This window comes from Mytilus edulis, chromosome 8, assembly GCF_963676685.1.
Source record: "Mytilus edulis chromosome 8, xbMytEdul2.2, whole genome shotgun sequence".
NCBI lineage: Eukaryota > Metazoa > Mollusca > Bivalvia > Mytilida > Mytilidae > Mytilus > Mytilus edulis.
In genome coordinates, this window is record NC_092351.1 from 71402229 (window position 1) to 71424483 (window position 22255).

The following is a 22255-nucleotide window of genomic DNA, read 5'->3' on the forward strand; positions in this document are numbered from 1 at the left end:
AAATAAACAAAATGACAATAATACATAAATAACAATAAACTACTAGCAGTTAACTGACATGCCAGCTCAAAACTTCAATCAAACTTATTGAAGGATTATGTCTTCATCATATGAATATCAGGCACAATTCCTAACGTTAGGGGTTTAGTATCATACCATCATAACATATATGAGAAGAACATAGCCCGTGCCATGCCAACAACTAGTTTTTAAATAAATGTGTTTAGTTCCGATGCAAAAACCCTATAAGTGAATCAATTTTATAGCCGAAATATGCAATATTTAATGACCTGGCAATAGTATCTATTTAAAGGTTTTGTTAGCTTCTGAGGTGAATACTGTCATTTTTGTGTTCATAAAGAATATTTCCATAAAAGAGTTTATGTGAAATACCTGAACGTATAAGAAGTTTGACTGTTTAGCTATATTGACGAATGATGTCCTTGTACTGATGATAAAATTTAGTAAATGTTTTGACTAGTTTGTGATATCGTAAATCCTGGTGTAATATTTTTTTGTCAGTAATACACAAATTTCTCTCGTTAAAATCTAAAACGCTGTTACCTACACGAGCGAATCGTACAAGTTGGGATATATAAACACCGTAAGATGGCGACAAGGGAACGTCACCATCTAAAAATGGATAACTAACGATAAGAAATAAAAAATCATCTCTTTTATCATAAATTTGAGTATCAAAAACTCTCCGTTAATGATGTAAATATCAAGATCGAGGAAAGGGCAGTGGTCATTGCTTGTATTAGCTTTATTTAAAGTAAGTTCAACACAATAAATTTCTTAAGTATATATACTGAAGTCGTCATTATTGAGAGCCAATATATCATCCAAATATCTAAAAGTACTATTAAATTTTGTATCAGATGTTGTTTCGATGGGTCATTGCTGATTTTTGTCATAAATTGTACCTCATAGCAATACAAGAACAGGTCCGCGATAAGTGGGACACAGTTAGTTAAACCTGTATATTTACCTTTAACCTTAATTTTAATAGTCCCTTATAATTTTTATTAACTATGTATTTGCATTCAGGTATCATCGATCAAATTTATTCGTTCATTTTGTGTTTATTTGCGTTTTTTGATTGAGTTAATCCTCCCAATTGATATTTTATAGTGTGTCTTTCTAGTTTGTGATGTTATACTATTGTTTCAGAAAAGGGAGAAGGTTTGGTATCATTAAAACGTTCAATCACGCTGCAAATGTTTGCAAATGTACAGAAGTTGTCGTATGTTTATGAAGTTCATACGTGTTTCTCGTTTTTATATAGATTAGACCGTTGGTTTTCCCGTTTGAATGTTTTTTCACTAGTAATTTTGTACTCTTCTTGATTGCTGTTTGGTGTGAGCCAATGCTCCGTGTTGAAGGCCGTACCTTGACCTATAATGGTTTACTTTGATGAAGAACTGTCTCACTGGCACTCATACCACATCTTCCTATATCCATGTATACTCCAATTGCGTTTTTATCTATACGTTTCGTTTTTGCTTCCGATCTCATTTTACTCACATGTTCTTCTCACATAAGTATGTCATAGATATATGTAGTGTTGGATCAATACAACTTTATCTGAATCGAATATAAAATAATAATTGCTATGGTTAATGTCCCCTTTTTGAAGGTTCTCAACAAGGTTACGGGTCGCGATAAAAAGGTGCAGTAAAATATATTAATTTAAAGTTTAAGTTTTGGAACAATCAATGGCAACAAATTGATAGATAATTGTAGATGTGTTTATACTCATTCATACATTTTAAGATCTACAGTTAAGTGTTATTGAACGACCTTTTTCAACAAAAACTTGATGTAGAATGTGTATTTGAGTACCTCTTGTTTGTCTTTCGTCGTTTTTGTTCATGTCATATTATTGTTTGTTTTAATCAATTGATGTGTCTATATTGACTCATTGCACTACAAACCATTAAAAGTCTGAAATGGCCTATATATGTACTCGACTGTACTGATTTTTACTCGACCAGTCTAAATTCGTCTGAGATTCACTTGATAATACTCGACAGTAGTCTGAACCATACTTAACAGTCTGAATGTGTACTTGACCAGTACTGAACCATTTTATACGAATCTGAACTGTACTCGACCTAGTCTGAACCGTACTCGACCCAGTCTGAACCGTACTCGACCTAGTCTGAACCATACTCGACCTAGTCTGAACCATACTCGACCAAGGCTTAACCAACCTAGACCTATTCTGTGTATCTATCAACTGAATTTTATCAATTTAGGAATTCTTTTAATAAAAATGAAATTTGAACAACAACTTGAAATTAAAAATGTATTCAATACAGTATTGAAATTAAAATTTCACAATAATCAACCATAATATAACTTCAACTCAATATTAATCAACACTTACATAATAATGTATATCAACTTATAAAACAAGCTGATCAAATAATTTAAAAAATGAGTTTTGACTAATATTTTCAATATTATTCAAAATTTTATGAATATTTCAGAAGTATTTTATGGTATTAATCTGGACTATTTCTACCATTAACTTAAGCCTAGTATAGATGTATGGTGTCAGTTGAGTTTAGGTAATAATGCAGTGAATGTTTTTTTTTTATTAATATTTATATAAAATAATATATAAAACAACTTAATAAATCTTTAAAAAAAAAGAAGAACTTAATTGTTTTGTTTTATTAAACCAAGAATTTAATATAATCATGATAATAGAATTTCTATAGCAATCCTTGATAACCTTTTTAAAAAAGAAAATTCCAAAGTAATAGTAAAAAAAGTTTTCAATTAATTTAAGTATTTTTTTTCTTCAAATTAACATGACAGACATAAAGCACTTTAAAATGTTCTAATTACCTCATTACATGTGTGTTATACAGGTAAAAAGAAAGCCCTATTTTCTTAAATTCGTGTATTACTTATCTAGTACATACATGTATATTGAAAGGCCTTGTTATTTAATTTAAACAGGATGTTGCAATTTTGAATCAATGTTATTTAGAATTTAATACCTCTGGCCAGGTGTGATCTTATTTATGAGTTTGCCCCAAATCAGAGGTTATACTTTATATTTCACAACTAATCAGAAAAACAATTTTATTTATTTATTTAATTTTATCCCTTTTTGATATAAGTTATATATAATATATTTTTTTTTATATCCTAAATATAATCAGAGATATATTTCTTTTAAAAGATTAAATTTTTTTTATAAATTTTGTTCGCTGTTGTTATATATATATATCAGTTAAAAAGAAATTTATTTTAACAGTTAAAAGTAGAGGTTTTTTTGGTCTAGTATGGTTCAGACTGGTCGAGTATTTTTCAGACCTTTGGTTAAGTATGGTTTAGACTGGAAAAATAGGTCGAGTATATGTCGAGAATGGGTTAAGACTGTTTCAGACTGGTCGAGTAATAGTTCAGACTATTTTCAACGGCAAAGATATGGGTCAAGTACGATTCAGTACAGTCAAGTATGGTTCAGACTGGGATCGAGTAATGTCAAATAAAAGTCAGACCAATTCAGACTGGTCGAGTAAAAATCAGTACAGTCGAGTACAGATATAGGCCATTTCAGACTTTAATGGTTTGTAGTGTTGGTATCTCAAGACTCTGTTTTTATTGTTGTAAAAGAGGGACGAAAGATACCAGTGGGACAGTCAAACTCATAAATCGAAAATAAACTGACAAAATCAAGGCTTAAAATGAAAAAGACAAACAGAAAAACAGAAAAACAAAAGTACACATGACACAACATAGAAAACTAAAGAATAAGCAATACGAACCCCACCAAAAACTAGGGGTGATCTCAGGTTGTAAGTGTCACGTATTGCATCCGTTAAAATATAGAGTGATTTAAATAAACAATGTAGAAAACTTGTGAATAAATGAGCCGTAATTAATAATATATGTTTGTGTAAATCTTTAGTTTTCACATCAAAAGTTGAAAACCAAAACGTGCTGAAATACATTTCATCCATCGGTACTTGATTAAATCACTCAAACCAATATACGATTGACATTAAAAGAACACTATTGCGATAACAAATGGAACATGACAGTTGGACGTTGACAGATACCAGAAATATAGACCATTTTCTGAGGTGACCAAAAGCTTCAAATTATTCATTTATTTACATCGAATATTGCAAGATAATAGCGGATCATTTACCTGAAAGTACACGGGTCTTGTTCCTACCGTTTTGCTTGAAAAGTCTTCACGTGATGGAGTAAGAATCTGAATCAAAATAAAATAAAGCATTAAGGTCAACACAAATGATAAATGATAAATAATAATGCATCGAACAATATTCTCTGTTTAACTAAAACTTTAAATTGCCTATCTAAGGTCAGGGTGTTCATGGTTTTTTGTTTGATGTTTCTAAATTTATTTGTCCATCTAAAATTTAAAAGTGTTTCGCACCTTAATCTTTTTATTATAATTGTAAGTAAACAATACTCCTATTCAAAAGAAATTAACAGGAAGTAGTTTGTACAATTTAATAAATGCAAATTAATAAAAGATAAAACTAAAAAATTTCGTATGTTTCTGACCCCAATTTTTTTTAATGATGTCATGTAACAATTTAAAATCACCTCTGTGTACTAAAAGCTCAGTGACTTCATTTCTGAATATTTTACCTATTAGTTCACTTTGATTTTCCCAGATAATTTTGTCAACATAATAGAATTCTTTGTGACATTCAGATGTAGCTTGATTAAAAATCGAGTTAAATCTACCACTTACAAAAGTCAGGAATATGATAGTTGTTTGGTGTTTTTGAGGTTTTGATTTTGCCTATTGATTAAGGACTTTCCCTTTCTTTATTTTTCTTGGAGATCGGTATTTTTGCTAATTTACTTTTTACCTGTTTTAACAATTTGAGAACTGGTACATCGAATTGTGGAATAGTTGTAGTTTGGTATTTTGTGTCTGGATCAGAATCCTCACAATAGTTTGTGATACATGCAAAACGATTCACCGGAAGTCCAAGAATCTGTCTAAATTTGGTTAATTTATCTGCCACTGCTACCTTGGATGGGTTATATTTATCCCTTCCTGTCAAAACTCCGTAAGTTGGGATGTCTATAAAAAGTAGGCAGAAGAATATAATTTTAGAAAGTTGAAGAAAGACTAGCGACACCATGTATGTGAGAAAAATACGACAGTCTACAGACGATAATTACGGAAAAGTTAAAAACTGACAAGGACAAACCTTACATCACTAAAACTAAGAGGCAAGCTCATGCATTCCTTAAATAATAGGTTCTTCGTCTGTGCTAGTAGTACGACTATTGTGTATTACTGTTTGTTTGACTTTTTTTCATTTCTGATACTTAAATTTGGATTTAAGCTTTAAAAGTGAATAAACTCATCATAGATACCAGGACTAAATTTTGTATACGCCAGACGCGCGTTTCGTCTACAAAAGACTCATCAGTGACGCTCGAATCCAAAAAAGTTAAAAAGGCCAAATAAAGTACGAAGTTGAAGAGCATTGAGGACCAAAATTCCAAAAAGTTTTGCCAAACCAAGGTAAGGTAATTAATGCCTGAGGAAGAAAAGCCGTAGTATTTCAAAATTCTAATTTTCATAAACAGTTAATTTATGAATATAACCATATCAATGATAATTCATGTCAGCACAAAAAGTGCTGACTACTGGGCTGGTGATACCCTCGGGGAAATGAATCTCCACCAGCAGTGGCATCGACCCAGTGGTTGTAAATAAACTCATCATAGAAACCAGGACTAAATTTTGTACATACGCCAGACGCGCGTTTCGTCTACAAAAGATTCATTAGTGACGCTCGAATCCAAAAAAGTCAAAAAGGCCAAATAAAGTACGAAGTTGAAGAGCATTGAGGACCAAAATTCCTAATAGTTTTGCCAAATCCAGCTAAGAAATGACACAAATTGTGACCTAACAAGGAGCAGTTCTTAGGTCACAAATGAATGATTTATTATTTTTCTCACGTATGAGAATTATGAGGATATAACATTAACACTTATCATAGCATATCAATACCGGAATTCTGACTTTCATCGATCAAAAATATTTTTTTATGAATATTAAAAGATCAAAAGTTGTACAGTTTAGGTTTTTAAAGATTGAATATGTATAATCCTGCCTGCAGTTGTAGTTCATAGTGCGTTACATTTGTCCTGTATTCTCAGATTTGGCGATATGCAATATATTCTATATATCAGAAGAAAAACCTACATGTGTGATCTTTCCATGTCTTGATTTGGATAACGGTTGTTTTATTTTGTTGGACACTTAAATTCGTGGATAAAGTCATCCACGAAAACCACGAAAATTGATTCCCCACGAATAAAAGCACTTTCAAACAGTATAAGTACTTATAAACAAGTATAGATCTACCCGGAAATATGTATTTAGTTAAAGCCAATTGTATAAAGATGTTAATATCAGTGAAAATACACCTACTTCATTTAATTGCAGTAATTCCCATTTCCTATGTTATAACAGGAGATCTTAACATCTTTCAAGACCAAGAGTTAAAATCATTCCTCAGTAAAGAACCTAAATAGCGTCCCACGTCAGTCATTAATTGGAATCAGTGTCGTAATATGGGGACGAAGTCCCAAATAACAGTAGAAAAATCAAAAAAAAATCGAGAAAATTTTCCCGAAATTTTCATTGTGCTAATGAACTCAAAATCGTTCAAATTTTTTGATGTCATGTTTTGAATTCCCGCATCTGCGCAGAAATCTACAATGTACTTCCTTTTTCCGGTCTCGTTTGTATGAAACTTTGAGTAAAATATATATTTTTCAGTCTAGTATAAAATAGGAAGGAACACAATACCAATTTCATTTTTAATAATTTCTTGATATGAAAAAACGTTACCTGATGATAGCGTTTCTTTGTTTGCATTGCATATGACGTCATAACTTAAATAACGTCACAACTAAAATCCCTAACAACAAAACCGGAAACGTTACGGTATTTCCGTTTCTTTTTTTTAACAAATATTTAAGTTACAAAAAAATAATTCATAGACTTCGTCCCCCATTTACAGGTAATGCCTGCCTCATATTATCATCCACGACTCACTTCGTACTTACTGTTTGAAATGGATAAAACGGGAAAAAGTTGACAAAAAATCTTTTGACTCTATTTTTAATCAGTACAATGTAATGAAAATAGTTGATATACGTATCCAACATTTTAAAGAACAGTTTACTCTTAACAACAACCAAAATTAACCTATTTCTCGTATCAAACATACACTAAAAGAACTAGCCGAGGAATTTGTTTTTGCCCCGGCCGATAAAGCTGCTAATAATATTATTATTGTTTGACGTAAATTTTACATTGAGGTTCTGAAAAAAGAAATCACAAATTCACCAACATTCCAACTGACTCCATTTTCAGAAAACGACATCTGTAACAAACATAAACTTTAAGCTACCTCTTTACAAGACGAACCAAATACAATGAAGTCCCAACGATGTATTGGCTTCCGAAGCTACACAAAACAACACCTTACAATTATAGATTTATTTCGTCTTCAAGCCATTATTCCACTTCTGAATTGTCTATTCTTCTTACCAGTACACTTGGTACAATCAAAAACCTGATAATAAATTGTTCAAATAAGGCTTTTAAAAATAGTGGAATTAATTACTTTTGGAGTGTCAAAAACTCGTTGGAAGTACTTGATAAATTGCATGCTTATATTGGTGATTTTGAGTCTGTTCAAAGTTTTGATTTTTCTACCCTACATACCACATTGCCTCACATTCTCATTAAGAAAAAAATTCACACGCCTAATTAAATGGGCATTTAAAAAAACAGAATGGGAGCATACTGTTGCCTTTATATATGTTCAAACTCTTTTAGGTCATTTTTAGTAACAATAGACAAAAGAACTATATGTCACTTGGACATGCTTTGATACTATATCTGCCCTTGAATTTTTACTAGATATCATTTTTGTTCGCTTTGGGTTATCGGAATTCCAATGGGGATTAACTGTGCACCACTTATTGCGGACCTGTTTTTTGTATTGCTATGAGTTAAAATTTAAGACTAAAATCAGCAAAGACCAATCGAAACAACATTTGATATAAAAATTTAATAATACTTTTAGATAGTTGGATGATATATTGGCTCTCAAAAATGACGACTTCAATATGTATACTAAAAAAAATTATCCTGTTGAACTTAAAATAAAGCTTATACTATCAATGACCACTGCCCTTTCCTCGATCTTGATATATTCATCATTAACGGAAAGCTTAATACTAAAATTTATGGTAAAATAGATGATTTTTCATTTCCTATCGTTATTTATCTAGCATATTTACCTGACGATATCAGGATATTGGTATTTAGACAAAACTTAACCGGAATTTGTGACACTAATATAATTCAAAAATTTATAAAATGTAAACAACATGTCGAAATATTTAGGTTTGAAATAAATATATATTTTTGGATAAGTTAAAGCAAGCACACGATGTGTATAGTGTCTTATACGATTACAGGTTTGTAATGTTTAACAACCATATTATATCAGTGTGTAAACACGTTGATTATGAGCTTTGAAAGTCAAGTAGTTCGAGCATTTTTCTGAGTAAAAATTTCAAACAAATATTCTTTACTGTGGTTAGCATTCATTAGTCGTCAGTATCTATAGATTAACAACTTGTGGTTATATTGATAATTTAGAATCTACCTTGAAGGTGGCGCACAAATTTGCCGCTAAATAATTCGAGTATATGAGTCTATGTTCAATTTCAAAAAGTCAATATGCTGATTGTCTACCTTGAACAGGTTTATAATTTCATCTTAGTTTTTTTTTAATGAATTTAAAATCGTTACAAAATCTGTGATGTACTAGATACTCGTATTTTTCATTAGTTTATCAAAGACATTTATGTATATCTATAATTTCTTTTATTTGTTTTGAAATGTTTAAAATTAATGTATACCAATATAAATTATTATTTGGTTATCTTATAAATATGTTTTTGTTATCTGTAAGTATTCCTACCGTGTTTATACGTCAAAAATAAGCAAGGTCAAATCTACCTTCATCATCACTAACTTTCTTAGAGCGATGAGACAAACTGCTCTAAATCACAGATCACAGGCACTCGTTTCAGAATAAAAATTTCATTTATTTATGAATTGAATGCTTCCTTTTGAATCTTCATTTGCGTGGAAAAGCGTTGACCGAAGTACATTTTGTATGAGGCGCGGAAGCTTGAGGTACAATATTCCGGTGAAAAACATTAATTGTGCTGTCAAGAATACTCTGTTTCAAGTTGTGGTATGCATAAAAAAAAATGTCCAACAGCATTCTTCCTTGTACTCATAAAGGAGTTTGTTTCTAAAATCGATATGGTGTATACGATTATTCCAGAACTCAAATGAAGCAGAAAGCTGATGCATCTTATCTGCGTTACTCGATCCATTAAGACAAATACATAAAAGAAGTGTAATAACGCCTAACACAAAACCACATACGCACAAACACAAAACAGTACACCATAGCCTCCACTTTATTCCAGAAGCTTCTAACTGATGCCGAATGCTAGAGTGTAAAATTGTAATTGGGACCTACCCAAAACAATTATAACTTTTCTGAAAAAGACTATACATAAAAACAGATATATATCATCTTCCCATAATGATTGAATGTTAGGAAAATTGACCAGAGTTATCTTAATCACAGAGAGGGGAAAGCAAACAATTTTTAATTTAAGCCTAATTAACATTAAAACAATTTTCCACTAACAAATAAAGTTACCTTATTGAAATATAAGGACTTTGTTAGCTAAATCTAATAATTTTAGTAGATATTATGAATTTTTATAACAATAGAGAAACATGCTAAATAATTATCCATTTTTAGCAGCAGCATCTTTAATTTTGCTAATCTTTAAACAAATACAATGGTATGTCATGTTATCACCTTTTATAAGATAGTTAATTGCAAATGACACGCTTTGATGAAGTGAGAAGATGAACATTATATACAGACAGCAAAGGATTTGATCAACAAGAATTTATACGTTTTTCTTTTCAGCCAAAGAATGTGCTACTGATTTCAAACTATGCAAATTTGTGCAGCTTTTATTTAACGACCTATGAACCTAAATCGGTTGGTACAGTTCCTATACCATTACAGAATTCAAAAAACAACAAGCCATCACGTCTCTTTTGCTGCCGCAATAATCAAACTTTTTTCGTCAAGATTCTGTTGATATAATTAATATTTCTTCAAAACCAGAATCGTAGATAATGCATTTGTCAACACCAACTACAATTCGCCTTTTCTCGGCATCGGGTAGAGTCAATTTTAACGAGACAGTAAATTTGTTCATTTTCCTGAATACAAAACAAATCAATGACACATGCAAAGCAAAAGAACCCTACAATAACATTCACTTTCTTGGTTTAATTCAACATAAACGATAAACAACATAAAAAAATCTACAAAGAAACAGAAATCAGCTTCATAATGACTCCAAATGACCTTATTTTAATCGCGTATAACTAGAAACCACAACAGTGTCGCTTAATGTGTAACAAATATTAGGACTCGAAATCTTGATAAAAAGCAGATATTTAGCCAAATATTTATCTTCTGACGAATTTAACTTTCGGTGCAATTTTTACCATTTTAAGGTGGTACCTAACACTACAGGTAGATAACTCTGTAAAATCAGCTAAACGTTTTAATTACGTTGTGTTGTTAAGAGAAAATTAAGCTTCTCAATGATCAAAATAAGTGTTTGTCAAACTGCTATATAACCTGTGTAATTTTCCTGATAAAACGGTTGGTTCAAATTTTTTCAAATTTTTATATTTTTGTCAAAGGGTTAAAGTAAATACTTTGTAAAAATTTTGGGAAAATTAAACGAGCCAAATTAATTTTAGTTAAAGTGTTGGGTACCACCTTAAGTTGCATTGAACTTTACACACAGGACGACTTACAAAATGCCCTATAGTGTATGAGGTTCAAGAGTAACTTTATTTACCAATTTCGTCCTCAAATATTTTTTAGAAGGCGTTGAGATCTGTCTACCGAATCAGCAGTGGGGTATACGTTCGTACTTTATTTGGCCTTTTTAACTTTTTTGGATTCGAGCGTCACTGATGAGTCTTTTGTAGACGAAACGTGCGTCTGGCGTATATTAAAAATTTAGTCCTGGTATCTATGATGAGTTTATTTGTAGGTTGGATAACGTCATTTACGACTGTTTTCAACGTCATTTGTACCACACTTGATATTTACGACACAGATTTGTCTAAAGCTGAATAATCGAAATACAATTTAAACCATTAAAATTGCATGAGATACTTACTAATTCACACTCGGTAACTAAGCGACTTTTTTTCAAAATTCGCCGCTCCACTATAAAAGTTATGATATCAAACTGTCTATCGAATTTGTGCAGAGCAGATGCATCTGCATGTGCATGGTTACTGCCGATGCAGTCATTGTCACCATTCATAAAGAAGCTTACAATTTGTTGATGTGGTTCACTCGGTTTTAATTTGGTACCCTAATTTGTTTTTGTTAAATCGAAATATGACTTTTCAACAGCGGTAAACTGTCTTTACTTACCTCTGACTTTTTTGGCCGCTTCAGAAATGGCAGATAAAAGGTATCTAGGAAGTGGCGAGTCAGGATCTAGTGTAGAAACAACAATGATTCGATCGACCGGTAAATGACTGACCTCTTTATTATAATAGTTCACAGCTTCTGCGGAAATGGACTTGACTCCTTCCTCGATATCAGCCAGTTTCTGATTTTCATTGATTCGACCAGAAAATATTATCTCCAACAGGTCCAAAACAGTTTTAGTATTTTCATCAGGAAAACCAGTCATGTCCAAAAACGTCGGCATCAGGACACCTTTGTCATTCTTAGCTCGGTAATAGTCTTTCTTTGAAAAGCTATTAAAATACAATTTTAGATATTATGTGTATTTCTTGTTCGTTCTCTATCGTTGCAGCTTTATAGATTGATGTTAGTCTACTGTTATTCACTTAAACTAAAGTCAACGTTCCCGAATAATTTTGATGAAGAGTTTATTGAAATCTTCACTTATTCGAATTTAATCAGTAGTAACAAAATGTTGAGAAAACTTTACAGGCACTCAACTCTCTTTCTTCTTATTAGTGTAAGTGTGTTTGATGAGAGAAATCACTCTTGAGATAAAAGGTAAATTTGGGGATTTTAATAAAATTACTAATGAAAATATCAGGCTTTTAAATGTTACAGAAGGCTAGTGATGTCCTAGTATAATGTCTTATCCATACACTCGCATGGATGAACATTTGGCGGTGTTAAATTATGGATTTACCAAACAGTTTTCAAACAACACAATAACTCGTGAGAAACTTTGTGTTCAACAATTAAAGAGGGTGTAATTGTAATAGTCACCACTAACAACTGCCAACAACATAAAGTTCTTTTAACGATATGGCTAAGACAAATCAAATACTTTTAAGGTCCTCGGATATGCAGAAAACAATTAATTGTATTGTGCTATTTTTAGCAATTGATCTCTCCCTTTTTAAACCTCGACCAATTGAAAAAAAAGAGTGCCATGGAGAACAACTTTCGGTTTAGAATAAGAGTATAACGCTTAAATATCTCAACTTCTTCAGTGATCATGATTGAGTTTATGTTGGATGTCTTTATTATACACGTTCAAATTCAAAAATCAAAACGTAATAACATCAGTTATTCGTGCAAAACGTGCAAAAGAGAGAACAAAGATACCCAAGTGACTTTCAAACGGAAAATTGAATATAAACTGACAACACCAGAACAAAAAAAAAAGATCAAAAGACAAACAAAAGTATAAAAAAAACACAACATAAAAACTTATAGACACTTATATAGAATCACGAACTCAAACAAAACAACTAAGATTCATCTCATTTGTCCAGGAAGGATAATCAGATCTACTCCATCTGCTTAGGAAATTACAAACCCGGTGATAAATTTTATTCGGTATGTCACATTTCTGGAAATAGATAGCAGAATTATAGTAACGACTATTTGAACATATCCGTCGTCATCTGTGAAACAGATATTCCGTAATGGTCAACGAATTATTGAAACACAAGGAAGAATAATAATAACTAAATGTGTGTTGGAATATTGTTAAATGCGACATATAAAGAAGCTTCCATATTCATCTTTTAATATGAATGACTCATTTTATTAAATACTCGGCAAATTCGGTGAGTTTCTATCACAAGTAGTCTTTCATGTATAAGTTTACTTTTTTGAATATTAAAACGATATTAATATGAAATCGTTGCTGTTGTGAATTATCGAGGAATAAGAGTTTGAGAACCCAACATAATGTCATAAAAATATGTAAGAATTTCTTACTATGACCTAGATGTCCAATGACGTAGATGCAAGTAACACATGTATCAATACAAATTTCAACAATATATAGCTGTCATATCGTGTAGTAAGGTATAAAATCTTTATGATCATTTCAATTGCTATTTTCAGAACAATACATGTACTCATTTTCGAATTTAAGATATGCAGATTGTTAGAGCAACCCTCATTCAGGATACTGAAGTTTAACATAAATTTGCATATATTTTCTATATCAAATAGTTATCAAAGTTACCAGGATTAAAATTTAATACGCCAGACGCGCGTTTCGTCTACGCTCAGATCAAAACAGTTATAAATCCAAACAAGTACAAAGTGGAAGAGCGTGGAAGACCAAAAGTTCCAAAAAGTTGTGCCAAATACGGCTAAGGTAATCTATAAAGGCAACAGTAGTATACCGCTGTTCAAACTCATAAATCCATGGACAAAAAACAAAATCGGGGTAACAAACTAAAACTGAGAGAAACGCATAAATATAAGAGGTGAACAACGACACAACACTACAATGTAACTAACACACACAGAAACAGACCAAGCATCAGACAAAATCCAACGAGAATAACAAATATAACATCAAAACCAAATACATGAATTTGGGATAGACAAGTACCGTGACACGTCTTATCGCAATGTCAATTTACACTCAAAAATAAGAGAAAACAAACGACGCAACGTTAAATTGTAACACACACAGAAACGAACTATAATATACCAATGGCCATATTCCTGACTTGGTACAGGACATTTTTAAAGGAAAAAATGGTGGGTTGAACCTGGTTTTGTGGCAGGCCAAACCTCGCACTTTAATGGCATTGTTAAATATAACATAGAAATGACAACATAATATTACAGGACTATAATACAAATAAATAGGAAAACGTATTAGACAAAGAAACACATGATTAATGAATAACAAAAAGCATCAGGTTTAAAATTTAATACGTCAAAAACGCGCCTCGTCCACACAAGACTCCCCAGTGACGTCCAGATATAAAAGATCGAAAGCGAAAAAAAGTACAACGTTGTACAGCACTGAAGATCAAAAGTTGAAAAAGATTGTGTCAAATACGGCTAAGTTTTTATGCTTGGGATAAGAGATCCTTATTATTTAGAACAATTAATGCTATTGCAAACAGTAAATTTTATCAAATGCCTTGAATAAGAAAATCCTTAGTTTTTCGAAAAATTCAAAGTTTTGTAAACAGGAAATTTATAAAAATGACCACATTATTGATCTTCATGTCAACACCGAAATGTTGACTACTGGGCTGGTGATACCCTCGGGGACGAAACGTCCACCAGCAGTGGCATCGACCCAGTGGTTTAAATAGTTATCAAAAGTACCAGGATTATAATTTAGTACGCCAGACGAGCGTTTCGTCTACATAAGACTCATCAGTGACGCTCAAATCGAAATATTGATAAAGCCAAACATGTACAAAGTTGAAGAGCAAGATCCAATATTCCAAAAATGGTGCAAAAACGGCTCAAAAAGTGAATATGAAATAAAATTAAACCTTTGTTTTCATCAAATATATTATATCCCTGAAAATATTTCCAAGCCACCTACCTCCTATCATGAGGTTTTGTATTGAGTATATCATATGGTATACTATCGTATCAAAACGCTACGAGGCAACATATAAAGTAGCATACAATGATAAGAAAAACAATAAAAAAAAGACCGCGTCGTGTCAATTTACATTTTTGACTGAGTATTGCAAACTAAGTTTTAAAAAGATTCTTACTTAAAATTTACAATCAACATATTTCATATTCAATATTGCCCAAATAAAAGTATTGATCATTGACGACTAGTTACTTGAGTTCGGATTGTTCACCAACAGCAGTATCAAGCAAGTAATACTGGACATTTGATGAAAAGCAACGCTTTGGAATAGCAAGTTCACCTTTTGCATTGAATAAAAGCAATATGAAGAAGTGTATATTGAGTTCAAGATTTTCATACATGATTTCAATACCACTTTTAATATTAAATGAATGCAAACTGGATGTCATTTTTATGATTTATAAATGATTAAATGCCTGAGCATTGCCCATTGTTTATTCATAAACATCCTTTAATTTCACTAACCTTCTAAACCGCTCTGTGCAATGTAGTTGAGAACCTTCTATCTTAAAAAATCCTGATCTAGCTATATCCCGCCAACAATCTGTATTTAAACTGGCAAAAACCGTGTTAAGAAACGATGACTTTCCGCAACCAGTTTGTCCAATAATAGCAATGTTCAATGGTGGTCTTCCTTGTCTATCATTTCCAACAAGTTTCTGGCATTTAGAGAGAAGTTTTAATTTCTTTGAATACATTGGATCATCCTGTTGATTAGATTATCATATATATGATATACTTCGCTGTTATCATCCTCATTTAAAGTATGTTTCAATTTACCTTGGTTCTTCTCCATCTAATATGGAAACAGAAACATTTTAAATATCAAATTTGGCATTTAATTCAAGACTTTGTCTTTGCATATCTCATAAATCATCTTTATTGCGTGAGTTTATTCTGAATTTGTAACAGATTTTTGAAGTTTTAATGAACATGTTACCAAAAATATAAATATTGCCATAAAACTTCAAGAATACGTATCCAAACTATAAATAGAAAAAAGAACATTACAAAGGAGTAAGTTCAGTAAGGGTCATATTTGGCCCCGATTATAAAGTTCAATGTTACGAGACGAAAAATGTTTCAAGTTGACATTAAGACGTGTGAGAAACTTAAATGGAACTTTTTTTGTCAAAGTTTAATTCTAGCACGTTGATTTGTACATCCCAAAAATGTCAAAATATGAGATTTTGGTAAAATTTTACAAAATCAGCTGAATTTCAACCATATTCAGGACCAGGAAACATAGAGCGCAGGCGTCGACAAACTAGATATTCAAATAAGACATGCGAAATATCTTCACAACCATTATGTTTAAAGAACTTTGTTGTCGGCGTATGCGCTCTATGTTTCTTGTCCAATAATCTATGGAAATTTAGCCATTCTTATTGATTTTTTCGTGGAAAATCAATATGCGTACAACTTGTGACGTCATCATAAAAAGCAGGAACGTAAATTTTCAACAAATCGAATTGGCTTATTTCCTATCTCGTCATTGTATTAGCTATAATTTCTTGTGATATTGGTCACTAAATCCTAAATTGAAATTTACGCTAAAACAGGAGGCCATTTTAGGACCTTACCGTACTCCTTCCAAGACCAAGATACCAAACCTTCTCATTTTTTCTGAAACAATAGCATAACATCACGACATAGAAAACCATACGATAAAATATCAATTGGAAGGCTTAACTCAATCAAAAAACGTAAATTACCACACTATGAACGAATAAATTTGATCTGCGATACCTGAATGCAAATGTACAGTTAATAAAATATTAGGGACAAACATACAAGGCCAAAATGCAAACAAAAAAGTCCAAACAAAGCCATGGCAAAACACCACCGCGAAATATTCAACCCTTCGAAAATAATCACTTTTGAAAAAAAAACCGGTTTTTATAATATCTACAGGGAAATGAAAAATAACTTTGTCGTGTTAGGTATACTACTTATGTGTATAAAATTCTTCCAATAATTCGGAATTACAAGAAAGTTATGTCATGTACATACATAATTTAACACTAGATACAAATTGGGGTGAATATAAACAATAAAATTATACAATTAGAGCTAGCTAAAACTTCCCTGTGCAGATTTAAGGAGAATAATCTTGATGTTCATACAAATGTAGTACGAACAAGTGAAAATTAGTAGATATTCCAAATAATCAAAGCTGGTATATAGACAAGATCCGTATTAATATAAGATAACAAGAAAAACATTATAAAAAGTATCAACAGGTAGACATCGTCTTAAAGGTTTTAATAATTTGGTGGTAGGGATTTAAAAAAAACCAAATAACGATTTCACGATCTTCGAGGAACGATTTGTTCTCATGGTACGATAAACAAGAATAAGATGGTTCTAATGTGCTTTTAGTGGGCGTTCTAGTTGGCATTGTATATATATATAGAACACCACCTTATCATTAACTTAAAGTAAGTATTATCAATAACTTGTGACGCCGACTAATGACTCAGACAGATTACCGCTCCAGTAACTTATGACAAAATCATCTACGAATACTATTACATTAACGATATTAGACCATCTGAAACAAAATTCTTTGTACAAATAGTTTTCGCTTCCGTGCGCAGCAGCCTGCTTGTATTCCTTGTGTCACACATTCTGTAACGATTTTGTTCGAGGCGAGTCTTAAAATGCAATGAATTTGCCTAAACCCGATTTTTTCTACAATTATTTGATACCAAATCTTTAGTTCTGTGATTCTTTCATTTTATAAGACGACACCGCCTGCACATATAAAATATCTCGTTATGGAATTCCTTGGAATTCCATCTAACGCTATTGATTACTTGCATATATATATAAGTCTAGAAATTAGAAAACTCGTTCATAGTAAGAACGAATTCAAATGTTACTGATAAGTTATCCATTCTTGGTGTTTTATCAACCCTGCTCGATACGATATACAACAAACATAGTGTATATGAACTATCAAAGGTCAATGTAGACATAATCTTATTCAAGGAAATTCCTAAGTTTGGAATTTTTGATTATGAGGCACTAAACATGGATATAATTTTTTTCCCTGCAAGCGAAAATTAGTAGTATAAAATTGTCACGTACCTGTAGCTAGTTTGTCAAATCTGCAATATCAAATCACTTCGACAACAAATATGTAAAGCTGTATTCCGTTTTTTTTTTTTTTGTCAGGATTTGATTTTTTTTCCTTTTATATGAACAAATTATCTAACTCTTACAACATGAACAATATCAGGAATATAAAATATAAACCATTTTAAAATAGTGGTTATAATGCATTCTTTAGAGATAAGATCGACTACAGTTGATCAACAAGTATTAAGATTATTGATTAAAAAGACTTTAAAGGCCTGAATTTTTATTGATAATGAGGACCTTGACGGGCACTTTTTTTTCCTTTTTTGTATATTGAAATAATAACTAGAAGCTCACAAGAGTCGTATATGCTCTTCTTGCACCGTAGCAAAAACTTTAAAAAGAGTAATTTCATAAGCTTTCATCTTTTCGTCATCTTACCTCATCTGTTTATGAATTCAAATCGTTGAAAAGGGTCTTTTGAGAGCAATAGCTCTCTAAAACGTAAACGTACAGTTTCAACCAAACTAAGACATTGTGTTAAAGGGCTTACTGTGACATTTGTGTGAAGAACAGCAGTACAAATTTCCGTTTGATTTTTACTCACGTGAATGAGTCAGAAATGGTTTTTAGTGGAGTTCGTGTTGTTTCTTATTTATTATTTCTAACTGTTGATGTAAATGTCCTTTGTTTTTGTGAGTCTTTGGATACTTCTTGGTTTTGATTGTTATTGTCTTAGTTCCAACAAGAATTTTCCTTTTCGGTTATATTATAACTACAATTGTTTAAAATCGAATATGAAAACATGTTTTGTTTCTTTATATGTCGTTTCCTTAGTGTAAACCCTAATAATAAGTCCAATTATAAACGATGCACAATTATCCATGCAAAAAACATCATTCCGTATTGCACGATGTACCAATCCCTATTGCAGTATATAAATATACGATAAAGGTAGCGATATTATCATTCCAATTAAAGGATTCGTGATCAGCAAAATAAGACTGGGATAAAATAAACTTATTTTATTATCTTAAGCCACGCTGATAGATGTATCAGAACCAAAAGCATATATCTTAAATACTAATTGATAACACAGGTTAAATATAATATAATATGAACAGAAAACATTCTTAATTGGAAGGGTTGTGCGCGTAAAAACATTTTTTAATCCGCCGTATTTTCTATGCGCCTGTCCCAAGTCAGGAGCCTGATATGGTCTCTTAAATTTAGTTTGACAGCTCATGCATTTTCATCCCCGTAATATAATGAAATAAATTTGTAAAGTTCATGAAAAAAATGCGTTATACACTGTTCACACTGGTGACTATATTCTAAAGACAACGATATCAAAGGACGATAAATGTGATATCAGACCCTCAATCCATTCGTAAACTTTTCAACTCTTATCAGAATTTTTAAATCATTCGATGATATGTATGTATCTAGGCAAGTTACATATGCATATTGTGATACACAAATGATTGTACAATGCGTCTTCTTTTTGTCACAAACTGACACACAAAGTCTGATATTCTGACTACGAAAACAGGTATCGAAAACTTAAGCATACATGTATTGTAAAAACGAATGTAAGTAGACCTGTATAAATAACTTTTGATTTTATTGTTATTGTATCTTAAAGTCATATGAAACCAGTGAGTGGTGAAAAATAATGTTTATCCAATTCTTGAACCAATGCCTGTATATATCATTAACTTAGAACTCTGTGCACGATTTTGTCATTTTTTACGCAAATATATCGTATAATCGTCAATTTTTTTTTCTCTCTGTCTGTTATGATTTAACAAATATGGCTGTTCATTAAATACCGTTTTTAAAGTCGAAGTTTACCGATTGTCACCTTAGAGTAGACAAATAGCAAAAAGCATGTGCATTGAGCACGTGTTTTACATGACTTTTTGTACAATCAGATAATTGTTTATTTTAATGAAAGATCCATGCGTATTGCGATCGCCGGATTTTTACGAGGAGGGTTACGCCAGGTCACTATGCATACGGAAAATATGTCGGCGAATTGTTTCCTGGAAGCAAGCAATTAGGAATAAATAAACTTCTTCTAAATGTAGACAAATAAAAGAATTTTCCTCAGAAAAAAGTATATGTACATAAGTTGTATAATGAAAACTATCCATTTTGTTATAAAAAATTATTATGACTTTAAAGTCAATCACCAATTGTTATGATGTCAATCGTGTAGATAATATTTAGATATTCAAATACCTCTAGTTTATGTCATCTGAGCTGTATGAAACAAGCTTGGCTTGTAAGTGTTGTGACTGTTTTACAAAAATTGTGCCATTTTCATTATTTGAATAAATTCTTTTCTCCGTTGTTTCCATTCCTATCGGATTATTTAGACCTTTGGTAATTAGAAAGATGTACATCAGATGTTGCACAGAAAACGAAATGGGGAAGTGAATAACGTTTAGTGCGAATATGAAGAATACACAACAGATTCTGCATAATAGACTTAAGTTCCTTGTAAGAGAGTAGGTGATGTATAATGACGATACCAATGACTACGTCTACTCGGGGTGGGGATATCTATCACATTCACTAAACTACACGCAGGACTAGATAGAATACTAATAACACAAATTTTGTTATTGCAACCACATGGTATCGTTGCTTTCGAAGTTCACAAAGAGATGCGAAACATACCAAATGGACATCGAAATTCATATGTCGAAAATAAACTGACAACGCAACAGATAAAAACGAAAAACAAACAACAGTATACAAAACACAACATAGAAAAGACATAAGACTACATGAGCAACACGAATCCCAACCCAAAGCGGAAAAGGGGGTCTCATTTTTATAATCATCAAATCCACTAGTAATCCTTTTTTCTACGGAGAAGGGCTGCAAAATGATGATTGTTTATTCTGTTGTTTGTTTTTCGATGATGTGAACTCTCACAGAAATTTTAACTTACCAGAATGATTAAAATGTGGTTAACAATGTCATTGTATGTTTTGGTTAGTCTTAGTTGTGGCTGCATATATGATTATTACGCCGTTTCACCAGTATATACCAGTCCGCAAAAGGTGCTTATAACCATACTTTGCCCTTATTGAGCTAGGTTAACTAATGTTGGATTTATATGGCGTGTGATGCATAGCAGGATACGCTTACCTTATCCGAGCATCATGTCTTGCTCCTTTAGGGGTTCTTGTGAATGCCTAACTTATTTTGCTGTTTACCTTAATCTGTATGATCTTCTTTATTGGTTTAGAGTTTTGATCATCGATGAATAAATGCTACTTGAATTTATATTTTGAACTTTATTCAATATTTCTTAAAAGCACATATAATATGAAGGTTTTCAAGTAACCAATACTATAGCAGGTCATACCCGACAAAATTAGAACGGAGGTAAAAGAATAGGTGACAAAATTCGACTTTATTTCACATGGAAAATATTATTTACAGTTAAGATTATTCAACTTTTTTAACGCTATAAAGATTCAATTTGTTACTTTTTCTTGAATATGAATACTGATCGTGCATTATCATTCATAACGAGCAGTTCGTCATTATCGAGAATGCAGTCTATACTCCATGGTCGTTCAATGCCGTCTGAACGGTCCAATACAACATTGGTTGTTGAATGAAGTGACTGTTTTACACAAATTAAGTTATGGTCATTACATGAAACAAGTAAATTCTTTTCTCTGTCGGTTGCCTCCCGTATTATTAAGACCTTTGAGATGGTATAAAGAATATTTCTCACTAGTCAAGTTGTGTACATTGACCTTATTAGTTTGCATTTCAAGGGAGTACAGATTTCCTTGGTTGTCAAGATGGAAGTAAAATTCCCCTGTAATTCTATTTCGTTGGACTATTTTTCCAGCATCATTTATATACACAAAACCTTCATCTATGCAGTTAGCTATTAAGTTATTCTCAAGTTACACTCAAGTTGATGTATATAAACTGCCATGTATTTGTATCTATCACACATACTTTCCCTTCTCCCGTAAGAGTTACAGCAATGCGATTGCTTTTCATAACTGCAATGCTGTCAGGTTAACCGCTTAGCTCAATTTGACCTTTTTTCAGACCATCTTTGTTATACACCATACATTTAGGATATGAT

At 31.8% G+C, this 22255-nt stretch overlaps 1 protein-coding gene across 1 annotated transcript in view; it reads right to left on the minus strand.

Moving 5' to 3' along the window:
- LOC139486202 (uncharacterized) overlaps nucleotides 1–18215 on the minus strand; it is a 34912-nt gene extending 16697 nt beyond the window's left edge. Inside the window, exons 1-5 of the mRNA XM_071270992.1 lie at nucleotides 18139–18215; nucleotides 15511–15841; nucleotides 11613–11944; nucleotides 4872–5089; nucleotides 4175–4240 (exon numbers count right to left, since the gene is read on the minus strand). Of these exons, the coding sequence (XP_071127093.1) occupies nucleotides 4175–4240; nucleotides 4872–5089; nucleotides 11613–11944; nucleotides 15511–15743 (849 nt within the window). The 5' untranslated portion in view covers nucleotides 15744–15841; nucleotides 18139–18215. The remainder of the gene's footprint in view (nucleotides 1–4174; nucleotides 4241–4871; nucleotides 5090–11612; nucleotides 11945–15510; nucleotides 15842–18138) is intronic.
- Between the last annotated feature and the right edge of the window lie 4040 nt (nucleotides 18216–22255).